This window comes from Phascolarctos cinereus, unplaced genomic scaffold, assembly GCF_003287225.1.
Source record: "Phascolarctos cinereus isolate Bilbo 61053 unplaced genomic scaffold, phaCin_HiC Scaffold_7;HRSCAF=346, whole genome shotgun sequence".
Lineage (NCBI taxonomy): Eukaryota > Metazoa > Chordata > Mammalia > Diprotodontia > Phascolarctidae > Phascolarctos > Phascolarctos cinereus.
In genome coordinates this window covers 50,010,729-50,024,643 of record NW_027556180.1, presented here as the reverse complement: position 1 = coordinate 50,024,643, position 13,915 = coordinate 50,010,729, and the positions used below count along the sequence as shown (strand labels likewise).

The window sequence follows — 13,915 nt, the reverse complement described above, 5'->3', positions numbered from 1 at the left end:
TGGCAGTATCCAACTGCAGAAACCATGTCTGTCCCACCCAGGCAGTTTACTCTGAATAATAGGTAAAGATGACCAGTTTTCCAAAGAATTCCATCTGACCTCATTGGTGGTGCAGCTCTTAGTTGGATGATTATAGTTCAACTTTCGTTGGGTTGATACATATGCACAGCTAGTAATTTTCCTCCAAGACTGCCTCAAAACATTCTAACCTCTTCCCCAAACTTTTCTCCTTCCCTCCCCCACAAACTCTACTGCTTTTCATAAGGGCCTCCACTTTTCATTTAAAACATCCTCCAAAATGTTCTTCAAACATTTTCGCAGCCCTGGACTTATTCTTATTTTTTATTAAAGATAGATAGATGCATCTAAAGTTTTAATTTAATCAGATAGAAGAAAATAATGACATCAACTCCACAATGGTGTAGGAATGTTTTCATTTTTTTTAAGACTCATTTCTTCCACTTCGATTAACTCTTTAATGTCAAACTGAAAATTTCACATCCATCCAACTACTGGTAAACAGGCTAGGGAAAGCAACACTACTAGTTAACTATATATAAAAGTTCAATTAACCTTTACTGGAAAAGCACCTGTATTCATGGCACCATAGCATTAGGAATTTCAATCCCTTATGGGAAGATAAAGTTGGGGAGAGAAGAGAATCATATACAATCATTGCTGCTTTATTTGCTGAATGAGAAAGACTCTTCTTATATCTGGAGAACTTAAAATAAATGAACATAAAGATATAAATCAATTTTAAGACTAAATACAGTACATCAAACAGGGAGGAAGGAGAATACAGCAGACAGATGACTTTGACTTGCAATCGTGAAAGTCTGGCTTCACATCCTTCTTCTGACACACGCTGCGTGTATGACCACAAGTCAAAGAGCAATCATATCATAGTTTTCAATCTGCCAATCCAAGTGATAACATATTTTATGCTTGTTTTTGAGGTTTGACTTTGTCTGCAGCCAAATTCCTGAGACTGGCTAACTTCTGATAGTAGCGGCATACTTTTAGATTCCCCGACTAGTCTGCTCTGCTGTGCCCACACTAACAGTTTATTTAGTGAACAAATAAATATTAGCATGTCAATTGGTCCATGTCATGAACACATAAATATTACAGAGAACCTTTGGGTTTACAAGGGTCTTTATTCCTCATGCCCTGTGAGATAAACAGTCAAAATTTTACTATCTCTATTTTAAAGATAAGGGAATAAAGGCTATGAGTTTGAATGAGTTGTCCACGATAACAAGTCAGAGCTAGGATTAGAATCCAGATTTCTCTATGTAGAAGTCACAATTTCTCTTCAAGCTCAAAAAATAAAAAATAATAAAAAATAATCCTAACATTCCTTAATGAGAACTAAATACCCATTTTTTATTTAATAAATTAAGCATTAGATATCAGGAACAAAATTTATCTTATACAGAAGAACAAATATTTTCTTATGCATGTTATATATGTGTGCACATATATGTATATATATACACATACATTTTTCTATGCATCTATGCTCTTAAAAATTACAGTGAATGCATTTTAAAATAAGCCTTCTCCTGCCTTCCCCCAAACCACCTCATGTAAATTTTATCTTTCTGCACAGAAAACTGCTCCTATATGGATAACATAAGCTGCCCTCTGCAAAATCTTGGTGCTGTTTCATTAGTGTTTAGCAACTGACATCACAAAGACCTTTAATAGCTTCCAACCTCTGTAGCAAGTGTAGCTCTGACACCCACATCAGTCAAAGTCAGTTAGTTATCTACAAAGAATCAACATAACAAATGGGGGAGGGTGGGGAATCTCAGGAGCTGTCAAAGAATAGGGCATCACTGCCAATTTCTTTTCTGTTCTATACTCCCTCATGGGCCTAACTTGCTTTCTGTTAAAGTTTACAAGGTTAATTTTAAAAGCTTTTTAAAATTCATTTTAAATAACCAATATATTCAATAACCTAACATCTTTGGAAACAGAAGCAGCATTAGCAACAAAGGCCTATTCTCAAATAGGGTCATTATTTTTTAACATAGTACAATAATTATCAATAGAAACTTTTTTTTGATAAAGTATTCAGGACATCTATTTAGTTAATGATTATAATTATTACCTAATTAGAAAATAACCACACAAACAAATTAAATTCTAAGGCAGTATATGATGTTTAATTGTAATGGGCCCCTTATTCATCTTCAAAATTTAGCAATATGTAGCATATTACAATCACTAACACATAATCATAAAACAATTCATATAACAATCCCAAGACTGGCTTTACTAATACACTAAAGCATTTAGCTTTTTTGTTTTTTTAATGAGGAATTCCCCAAAGAGGAAACGCCGTCTACTTGCCCAGGTCAGTTCATTTTCTGCATCTTTTATAAAATTTTAGGGAATGCCCAAGACTCGAGCGCTTTGGGACTATGTGACTTACAGCCAGTATGTATTCAAGGGTGACAAAGCCAAATCTTCATAGCTCTGACAGTACCTCAATACATGTGTGTGCTTATTTCCTCTGACTCTCCAGACTTTACCATTCTACCTCAGCTGCCTTGTTCTCCCAGAAATTACGTCAGCTCCTACTGCACTCTGGCCTTCTCACCCTGGAACATCCTTCCATTCTCCATCCCCCTTCTTCCACTCCTGAGCTCCTCCTAGAACCTTCATTTTGAGGAAGGGTCTAGGGACCTGGAATCCTTCATTCTTCTCCTGGATGGTCTTTGACATCCGGCCCCACCCCTCCACTTTTCAGCTTCCTTTTTTGTGTGTTTTTCCCTCATTAGAATGTAAGCTACTGGACAGCAGGGTTTGCCTTTCTTTTTTCTATTTGTATATACACACACAGCACAAAAGTAAACATTTAATAAATGCTTCTTGACTTAACCAAAAGGCTTTGCAAATTAAAGGATTTTCCAGTAATAATCATTCAGTCATTGACCACTTCCTAAATCTAAGATCATCAATTACTGAATTAAGATTGCAATGGAAACTGGAGGTGGAAGGGGAGAGGGAGGTATGGAAGTCAACCCTCCTCATTTATTTTTACAGATCAGGAAACCAAGGCACAGATCAGTGAGACAACTTGCCCAAGGTCACTGTTAAGTTCCAGTTTAACTTATACTCTATTAGTTCAGGTTGATGTCAGAAATGAGGTACCTGTAGGTCCTTCTACAGTTAACAAAAGGGGGTTTACTTAGCCATAACATCTGCTCCTGTTAAAGACCCCAATTGTAAACCTCTAGACAAGGGGTTCTTAACCGTTTCTTTTGTCTTATGGACCCCCTTTGGGCTGTCTGGGGATACCTATGAGCCCCTTATCAAAATAACATTTTTAAATATATAAAATAAAATGTCAGATTACAAAGGAAACCAATTTATTAAAAAAAGTTATCAATTTATGACTCCAGGTTAAGCTTATGACTCCAGGTTAAGAATCTCTCCTCTAAATGGTAAAGGTCAGACTGTTTATGATGCTTTTCTATTCTGAGCAACATAGTAAGTGGTTTAATCAATGTATCAGTGATGATGATGAGTCTAAACCTGGGGGTGGGAACCTGCATCCTTGAGGTCACATGTGGCTTTCTAAGTCCTCAAGGGCAGCCCTTTCATTGAATCCAAACTTCAAAGAACAAATCCCCTTAATAAAATAAAAGTAAAAAACAAAACTGTTTTGTGAAGTTTGGATTCAGTCAAAGGGCTGCTCTTGAGGACCTGGAGGGCCACATTCAGCCTCGAGGATGTAGGTTCCCCACCCCTGGTCTAAACAGTTGAATCATATTGGTCTGGAACAACTTAATAATTGTTTAACCCGTTCCACAGTATAATAGGAACCAAAGAAGGAAGAAAACTGAAATCTGGGCTTTGCTTTGCAACTTGGAAAAATATACTAAGAATCAACCCTTCTTTAATTTCTTCCACACCTCATCCTTACAAAGCACTTCTGAGGTTTTCTCTTCAGATTTCTTCTTCCTGTACAAAAGATCCATGGACAAAGTATCCCTTAGAATTCAAATTGTAGTATACTGGTCTAAAATTGTTAGCAATTTTTTTCCCCACAGAGGAATACATAATTCTCCCAAAAACTTTTTTTCTTGCTATTGTTACAATAATGGTCAATATTCACATAAAGCTTTAACCTATGAGAAGCATTTTACATACCTGATCTCATTTAAACTTCACAGCTGCAGTGACTTAGATTCTACAATTATCACTGCCAATTTACAGTCAGGAAAAGAAGAGTCACAATGGTTCAACGATTTGCTTGTGGCTAAATACAGCAACCAACAAAGATGGAATTCAATTCGGGCCTTCCTAAATCCAAGTTCAAAGCTCTTATCTACTGGACCAAGGTGCCTCACTAGAATAAATCCACAAATTCTTTAATCTGAATTATTTTAAGCATGTAATACATGCTTAAATATAATACAAAAGTTACCCTAAAATCCCTATAACAACATATAGGGAGGACTTTTGGAAATGGAAATTGCTTAGCCTTTTAAAAATGATTAAAAATACGTTAAGTGTTTAAAAAGGGCAAAGGAATATCTAAAACATTGAAGCTACATAATGGAAGCATATTATACAACTACAAATAGATCATTTGAATTACAAACAGCATTAATTCAATAATTTTCCTTCCACCATACAATCTGTCATATGGATACATCAATAGCATCATTATCAAATGCAAAGGACAATGATGATCATGAATAAAGGCAGAACAAGGACTAATACTGGATAAGATGGAAAAAAAACCAATTAAGATATTCATTAAGCAGGATGCTGTTTGCAATTTACTGGCTAAGGATGGGTAACTTAGCTTAAGCAAGACCTTGTGCTTTCATCAATGTTCTCATTAACCCAGATCATATTGACCAAAGCTATTTCCCTGCAATAAATTCAAGCATATGAGATTTAAATAAATGTGTGAAAATTCACAAAGATTTGTACTAAAAGGCACTTCTGATGCCTAAAGACCCAAAAGAACTCAGCTCATACTAATTGTGAGGGTGATAATAAAGACTCCAACTGAAAAGAAAATTGGTCTTTCCTGAAATGGAGAACACTGGCCCATATTAACCCAACTTTTATGAGACATAAACACTTTGAGGCTCCTTTTACCAAGAGATCAATGTGATTTATAATCTTTTAATCATAAGACCAGTAGAGAAACCTGAGTAAACAGCAAATTTGAGTCAAATCGCCCTTTCAGAAGATGAAACAGAGGCACTATGTCTGAATGCAGAAAGTCATCAGAAGCACTGGAAAAATCCAAAATGAAAAACAGGCCTTCTAATTGCCCAGAGCCAGAATGCTACTGTCTAGATCAGTACTACTCAACTTTTCCCTAAAAAACAGCAACAGACATTGAAGTTAAAGAACGGCAACTCAAGAGGAGTTCTTTCTCCAAGCTCTAATTGTCTTTCCAGTAGATCTCTTTTCCTTCCATCTGCTAATTTTTTTCTTTTCCAAGTTTAACTTGGTACTTTTTGGTCTTTGATTTACCTTGTATGTTCTTTATTCCCCTATCCCCACCAAACAATTTAGATACTCAGAGTCCAGAGTTCTAGGAAGATACTACAGCTATCTATCTTTCTTATTTAGGGTGACAGAATACAATGGTATGTTGAATTGCTTTGCACAGACAGAAAAGTGTTAGGGTAAAACATGGTGACGTGGACAAAGTCTGGACCAGTAAATCAGGACTCTGAGTTCCTCTTCTTGGCTGCATGGAATCAATCCAAGCGGTGGGTGGACACTGAAACACGAACTTGTCTCCAGATCCCCTCACATCTCACTGTGACCCCTCAAATCTTAATTGCCAATTTTCATAGTAGGTATAGGCAAGCCTTCCCTTTCTTCCCTCTCAAAGGGATTAGATTCGATGATCTCTAAGATTTCTTCCATCTATTAATGTCTATGGTTCTAAGCATACTACATCATATTTAAAAGTTTATAGATGAACCTGGTTTGAAAGAAATGCCTGAAACTCTTCTAGTTTTGTTCTAATCATTCTAAATGTCTCCCCAGATCTTATGAGACACAGTCAAGATGGTTGAGCCAGTGAATATATATGGTGACCCAAGACATAGGAGACAGATATGTTTCAAATGCTTTGTCTGAATGAAGCAAGTCTGTTCCCTCCTACTCTCTTCCTGAAGTCTAGAGAGATCAAGAAAGATGGAAGTGGAACCCGAATCACTGAGAATCACCTTGTAAGATTCTGTCTGGAAAAACACTTTACAAAATGATGCCAGAAATTATTTTTTTCTGTATCATCCTTATAAAAAAAAATTCTGAAAGAAAATATTATCATTGGCTATTAATAATATTGAGCACCTTACATACATTATTTCTTTTTCTTTTTTTTTTTAGGCAATTGGGGTTAAGTGATTTGCCTGGGGCCACACAGCTAGTATGTGTCAAGTGTTTGGTCTGAGGCCAGATTTGCACTTAGGTCCTCCTGACTCCAGGTCCAGTACTCTATCCACTCTGCCACCTAGCTGACCCATTTCATTTGATTTTTGAAGACAACCCTATAAAGTGATACAGTGGTTATCAATGACATTTTATAGGTTAGTAAGCTGAGGTTGAGAAAAATTTAGTGATTTTTCCTGGGTCACATAACTAGTAATGGTCTGACAATTGTACTGGAACCAAAGTCTTAAACGACTTCTAATTCAGCACTCTTACTGCTTAAGGGTGCTTTAACCTGTTAGCCTGTTTAGACTGTTTCCAGTCTAATAGAGACTATACCAAAAAAAAAAAAAAGAATTGTAGATAACAGGAAAAACACTAAATCTCTCAGTAAAAAACAAAACTTTCATTAAGTACAATATAAAGCTACTCACACCAACAGTCAGAAGCTCACAACAGTGAAATCAGTAGTTAGAAGACTATAAAGGAACAGGGCATATCCTAATGTGGGGGCGGGGGGGGTAGATAAGGCATACTTTAAAAAATTATTTTTATCTTTCCCCTGCTACTATAGAACCACAGAACATTATATTTGAAAGTGAACATCCAACCCAAACCCCTTATTTTTCAGATAAGATATGTCTAAAGTGTTGAGAGTGGCATGAGGGGTCAAAAAAAGGGGGAAAAAAGACAAAATCATATCCATTTGGGGGCTATTCTCTATTTCAGACTCAGGGTTAATCCCATTTTGAGAGAGGAGGAAAAGAGGTCCGGTTTCCAAATTTATATAACTACTTAGCTCTCATCTAATAATGCTAAATATTAAATTTACAAATTTACAAATGCTAAATACTAAAATTATTCCCTGGGAGGAAATGGAATACAATGGACCTTTTATTGGTTATATTAGTGTGCATTTTTGGTTATAATTCATTAGCTTGTCACACTATGTATTTATATATACATATATATGTATATATAAATAATATGTTTGAATAAAACATCCCCTTTTCTCTTTTATTGGCTACTGTTACAAACTATGCTTTATACAATTGATAATTTTTTCCCCTGGAACCATAATTTAATTTTCTCAATAAATTGTTACCAATTGTGAGGCTTTTAACATATTCTAAATACATTCATTATCTTTGGAAAGCCCTCATCTCTGAAATTCCTTTGCTCTGGGTATTCTAACATCAAATTAATTAGCTATCACACTGAGATAAAAATCTGGATGACTCTGTGGAGTTCACTGAGTCACTTGACCTGACTGCCCACTTGGAATTAGGAAGACCTGAGTTCAAACCTGCCCTCCTGTGACTGAGCAAGTTATTTAACTCCTCTTTACCTCAATTTCAGCATCTGCAAAATGGGGGTAATAATAGCACCCACATTCCAGGGTTGTTGTGAGGACCAAATGAGGTAATAGTTGTAAAGTGTTTCGCAGAGTGCCTAGTATATAGTAAGCTCTTTATAAATGTAAGTTATAATTATTATATATAAGGGATGGGAGGGGTAACAAGGAGAACAAAGGATAAGATTAGGGAAAAGGTGATTAATTTTGACACATGAACCCAGAAACTGCAGCAAAGGGATGCATTACAATAAACGAAGAAATATACATATATACACACATATATATGCATATATACACAGATGTATGTATATGTGTATACATACACAAAGATACATATATTTAGATATATATGAAACTTTCTATATATGTGTGTATATATATATATATATATATATATATATGCATATTGATGTATAATATACAGGTATGCATATATAGCTAGCAGAGCTAGGATTTGATAATCCAGGTCATCTGATTCTACATTGAATACGCAAATAGCATTCTCTTACATATATGTTTGTATATACAGGTAAAGAGACAATTAAAAAGATGAAAATACACACAATTGGTTGTATTGGGTAGAATTTGAATGTGTTCTAAATTTGAGATTCTATGAAGTGGTTTATTCTTTCTCAAACTAGTTTTGATATAACAATTCTGCATCTGAACTTCTGAAGGTTATTTACCCGTAAAGCTTTTAGGTTTAACACTGATATATTTTCACATGAAAACTCGATTTAGATTTAGGAACTATGAGAGGTTCAAAAACTTAACTAGAAATTGCCTCATACAACTGCCAAAGGGTAGGGGGAGAGGGTATTTTAAACCAAGGAGCTCTCAGAGGAAACCTAGAGTCCCTCAGGGCAAACAAAACTGGCACTGTGGGTCAGGAATGTAAAAGAATGAACAGTTTAGTTCATTCATGTCTTCAGGATCCTTTGCAAATGAAAACAAAAAGTGACTGCAACATGTATTAGCGCAGATACTACCTACTACCCACTAAAGCCAATCCTGAAATTGCAATTTCCTTCCTCATGTTTAAAGACCGCTTCAGCAGACAAGAGCCTTTATTAACTTCCATAAAAGACTGGGTCAAAAAGTATTACCAGATTTAAAAAAAAAAATCAGTGCAGCTGAGAAGTATTTTAAAATGATATCTAATTTCAGAAATGAATCGGAGTTCAAAGTTGGAGTTTGGAGCAGAGGAAAAGGCAGGAAACTACGCCGTTTCACATTGCCAACAAATGGCACTGGGACATGTTTTGACAAACATGTGCTGGGCGCTTCCCTTTAAACTAGATGAATGCAAAAAAAGTTTTGTTTTACATGCACTGGACTGGATTCTTCGCTTGTAATCCAGCTCCCGTGAACAAGGATAGTAGCAGAGGGGAAGGGGAGAGAGAAAGAAGTAGAGAACTAGGGAGGAGAAAGGGAAAGGAAAGAAGGGGAGAGGGAGAGAAGGGGAGGTGGAGAGGGAGAGGAGAGGGGGGAGGAAGAAGGCAAGCTACAATCCAAGCCTTGGAGAAAGAAATAAAATAAAGGTGGGAGTGCTGAAGGAGGGGTAGAGAGGCTCCACTCCAGCCAGCTGGGTCCCCAAGGAGAGAAACCGCGGCGGCTAGGTGGTGGGAAGCGAAGCAGCCTAACAGAAAACAAGCCCTGTGGTGAGGGTTGTTCTTGGCAAGAGGTAAGTGTTACAGGCTGCTTCCTGGGGCGCGGGGAGGAATGTGTCACCATCAATCAGAGCATTGATCTCCAAGTTTAAGTCCTCTGGACAAGGCGAGGCGCATACAATACAGAGAAAGGAGGTTTTGCTGCATGCTATCTGAGGATCAAAAAAGAAAGCAGGAAGGTACCAGAAGAGGCATGTGCGTCCTGGGGACAGGAAGACTGAATGAAAGTCTCCCAGCTGGGGTTCATACGCAACCCTCCCAGGAAAAGATAGGCATCATTTGGGTATTTTACTTAGAGCTCCAAGATCTGGAGTTGACCAGGTTTCTTAAGAGTAAGGAGTTGCATACATCACCTGCGTGGTGAAACCCGTCCCACCCACCTCCAGAAGAAAGGTCCCTTCTAAGCAGCCCCGCAGCAGCAGCCAGGGCAGACCCGGAGGTTGGAGAGACTGGGGGAGTGTATGCATGAGCTCCCCCTCCCCGGGAAGGTGGGGAACGCTCACCTGTGGGGATGATGGACGGCTTCTGGTGTTCTGCAGCAGCGCAGGGCTTCACGAGGTGTAAGGACAGGGCCAAGAAGAGGATGGGGGGCTTGAGCTTATCTCTCGCCATCTTCGCCCCTCCCAAGAGAGAGGACCAGCTCGGGTCTGCGAGGAGCAGCCGGAGCAGCCCGGGAGCTCTCCTACGCCCCCCTACCCCCCTACTCTTCCGTACTTCTCGCGAGACAAAGTACCCCTACCCCACCCCACCCCACCCCCAAGTCCGCCAGCCGGCCCTCTGACAGCTGCTGGAGTCCAGCTGTTCAGCCTCTGGGTGGGGTGCGAGAGGCTGGCTGCAAGCTTTGCGGCACCCCTCGGATCGGAAGCCGACAGTGGAGAGAAGCAGAGTGGGAGTGGGGAGGGAAGGATATGGGGACGGGGCGGGTAGATAGAGACGGATGACTCAGTCCTGTCTGCAAAAGGTAGAAATATCTCCCCCAGCCCTGCTGGGTGCAATAGGCAAAGGATAAGGTCCAACCTTCCGGTTCACTGCTGGAGGGTAATTTATAACTTTACCCGTCGGGGGTGGGAGGGGTCAGAGCCTGGGCTGCCCATCCCCTCCTTTCCCCTCCCCCTCCTTGTCCCCGTTCCACCTCCTCCCTCCCGGCGGCTATTGGCCGGACTGACACTGAAGCGTCTGTGTAAGTTTCTCCGGGTGCGCGCCTGGGCGGTCGGTGGGTGGGTGGGTGTGGGGCATGTCTGTCTCCCTCCCATTCACTTTCCATTCCCCGTGTCTGGGTTGTGTTTGCTCACTGTGGACAATATTTAAAGAGCTGGCGGCAGCTACGTGTAGCAGAGCACGAAGATCTGCCTAGACTCAGGGAAGCAATTCTGAGTGCCTGGGGAGGAGAGTGAAAAAGGCGGGTAGGAGGGAGGGCGAGTAGAAACTGGCTTCTCTCTAGGTCGGTGTGAGTGGGATCAGATGGGAATCTACAGTTTTCTGGACTTTAGCGGGCCCCATACTGCACCAGAGGATCTGAAAGGGTCATTTTTTTTAACTCAACTCCCTCCTTTTACAAATGAAGGCTCAAACTGAGGCGCAAAAAGGTGAAGTAACCTGCCCAAGGCAAAATCAAGATCTGAACTCAGAGCTCTTCACTCCTAATTCGGGACTTTTTGCACACTGCCCAACAAGTTTCCATTCCGGTCCCCAGCCCTGGCAACCTTGACTGAATTGGGACCCAAGTAGTTTTCATGCTTTGTGTAGTCCAGGGGGCAAAGTTTCACCCTATACAAGAACTTTAAATCCGTATAAAATGAAAGTTTTATTGTCTCATGAACATTTCTTCTTCCCACTTTCTACCCTCAATAAGGAAACTTACAAATTCAGAAGGCTTTGAACACTGTGGAATCCCTTAAACGTTTTCAGTTCCTTGTGGAAAATTTCTCCGAAAAGGAAAAAAAAATCAGCTGGAGTCGTCCTTCCTTTCTCTGGTGCTTCTTGTATATTCCACGTTTAAATAAAGTTGTAACTGCCTGTCACTTAGCTTATTATAGCTTACATTCTCTTCTAGTCCAAGGCACATTTTATAAGCATGGGCACATGACAATAGAATGATCTATAAGGGTTGGAAGTTTTCCAAGAGAAGAGCAAGTTATAGATGCAGTCCATGAAATCAGTTAAAAACATATAGTACTTAGAAAAAGACAATCTACTTATTTTCACATCTTAGTAAAAAAAAAAGTCAATAGGGCCTCATATAAAAATATTAAATTGAAATGTAATTAATAACTAAGAAACTACCCAGGGAGAGGCAAATAGCAGCAACACAAGAAAATATCTATAAGAATCCCTTTGTTGATATGATCATTGTTAACGTGTTAATGCCTTTGTTTGTTCCAGGTATCCTAAAAGGGATAAGGAAAATCTAAAGATTCAGAGAAGTATAAAAGAGAAAGGGACTTGGGTTCTATGGAATGAAAACACACACTCGCGCACGCGCAAGCACACACACACGTGTCAGCTAGACAGTCAGCAGTTTCCTCACCCTGCTCAGGAGGGCAGCTCTTGCTGACTTCATGCCCCTTAACTTCTGGACCCATTTCTCCTTGCTTCGTGCAACCTTAGTGCCTCCGTGGACTTCAAGTCAAAACACCTGGCTTTGAGTTTTAATCCTCCATTTATTTTATTTTCAGTTGTGCCTTCGCCAATTCATTACTTCATCTGAAAATTTTGTATTTTAAATTTTTAGTGCCTTTTTCATAGGGTAGTGGTGAAGACCAAATTCTAAAAAAGTACTTTATAAATGCAAGCCATCCTTGTTAGCCCTCCTCTGCTTAGACCTGTAGAATGTGCTAAGCAGGTTGGTGTAATAGACACAGAGTTCTGGTTTGGAGTCAGAGGATGTGGGGTTTTAATCCAGTACTGACTCTGCTATTTATGATGTTTGATCTGGAGCAAGACACGGTAAGTCTCTGGGCCTCATATGAAAAAAAAAATGAAGTGATGGATCCAGACCAGACCATCTTTTATACCCTACTAAGCTCTAAACCAGACATACTTAACTTGGAGTCCATGGAAAGGGTTTATTTGTTGTTGTTTTTCAATCTTTTTAACATTTTATTTTTTCCCCAGTTACATGTAAAGACAACTTTAAACATTTTTTTTAATTTTGAGGGTTTTTTTTAATTTAAACCTCTTTCCATAAATATATTTCAGTGTAATTGGTTTCCTTTGTAATCCTAAGCATTTTATTTTATGCATTTAAATACATCATTCTGAGAAGGGGTCCCATAAGCTTCACCAGATCACCAAAGGGGTCCATGATGCAAAAAAAAAAAAAGCTTATAAGCCCTACATCTAAATCCTATGCTCCCATGACCTTTCCTGGGAGCTAGACTTCTGGTCCCAAGTCTCCTGGCCAGCCTGGACCCAGTGCCAAGTATACCCCACAGTATAATGTTCACAGCTGCCCATTCTGTTGTTTTTAAATCCCAATCCTATGGAGAATTCCAAGTGATCATTGTTTTTTTTTTCTTTTCTAGTCATTGCTGTGTTAACAACCACAATGTCAGCAATGTCCTAATCATCTGCTTCTTTAGAGTTTTCTAAAAGCAAGTCTCCTTTCTCAAAAAGGCTTCATTCAATCTCCATTTAAAAGCAAATTCTTACCGTGGGGAGTCCTGTATCTCTGACTGGCTACTGAACATTCTGTCCTCATGACATTTTTTGCATCTGTGCCCTTCTCTCCTCTCACACTCCTTCCACTCTGGGTTCAGGCTTGGACTATTGAAGTAGCCCGCTCGTTGGTCTCCCGGCTTTCCACTCAGCTATTAAGTTGATCTTCCTAAAGCATGGGTCTGACAATATCACATCCTCTGTTCCCCCTAGTAGACCTTTAATAAATGTTTGATGAATAAAAACATAATGCTTTATACTTGCATAGCATATTTTGATCTTCACAGCCATGTGAGGCAGACGGGACTTAATTACTCTTTTTACTTTACAGATGAGCAAACTTGCCCAGTGTCACATAGCTAATAACAGGAGGAATCATAAATGGAACTCGGCCTTTTGGTTCATGATCTAGAATGCTTTTCCAACTCCATGGCTGCCTCTTTCTCCAGTACTTCAGAGGAGGATGGATACTTTTCAATGAAATATTTAAGCAAATTTTCACAGAAGAGATTTGATTCAATCTGGGCCTTCAAATAAAGAGTCTAATTATGTTTGAGGAAAAGGGACACCATGGAAGCTGGGGAGAATGGGAGGCATAGAGTTAGAAAAATTCGAGGTGTATTTTAAGGAATAGTGAGCAGCAGAGCAGCTCTTTCATGTAGGATTTTTTGGTAGATAAGGCTGGAAAGAAAAATTGGGGCCAGCCTGTGTAGAGGCTTGAAATGCAAGGTTCAAGAGTTTGGATTTCATCCTGTAGGCAATGTGGAACTATTAAAAAATTTTGAGCAAGGAAGTGACAGGATCA

General features: G+C 39.2%; 1 protein-coding gene across 2 annotated transcripts in view; it reads right to left on the bottom strand.

The window, feature by feature from the left end:
* Positions 1-10,180, bottom strand: part of PLOD2 (procollagen-lysine,2-oxoglutarate 5-dioxygenase 2) — a 111,870-nt gene extending 101,690 nt beyond the window's left edge. For both annotated transcript variants that reach the window (XM_020980955.2, XM_020980956.2), the window contains exon 1: positions 9,957-10,180. In XM_020980955.2, coding sequence (XP_020836614.1) covers positions 9,957-10,065 — 109 coding nt within the window. In that variant the 5' untranslated portion in view covers positions 10,066-10,180. The remainder of the gene's footprint in view (positions 1-9,956) is intronic.
* Between the last annotated feature and the right edge of the window lie 3,735 nt (positions 10,181-13,915).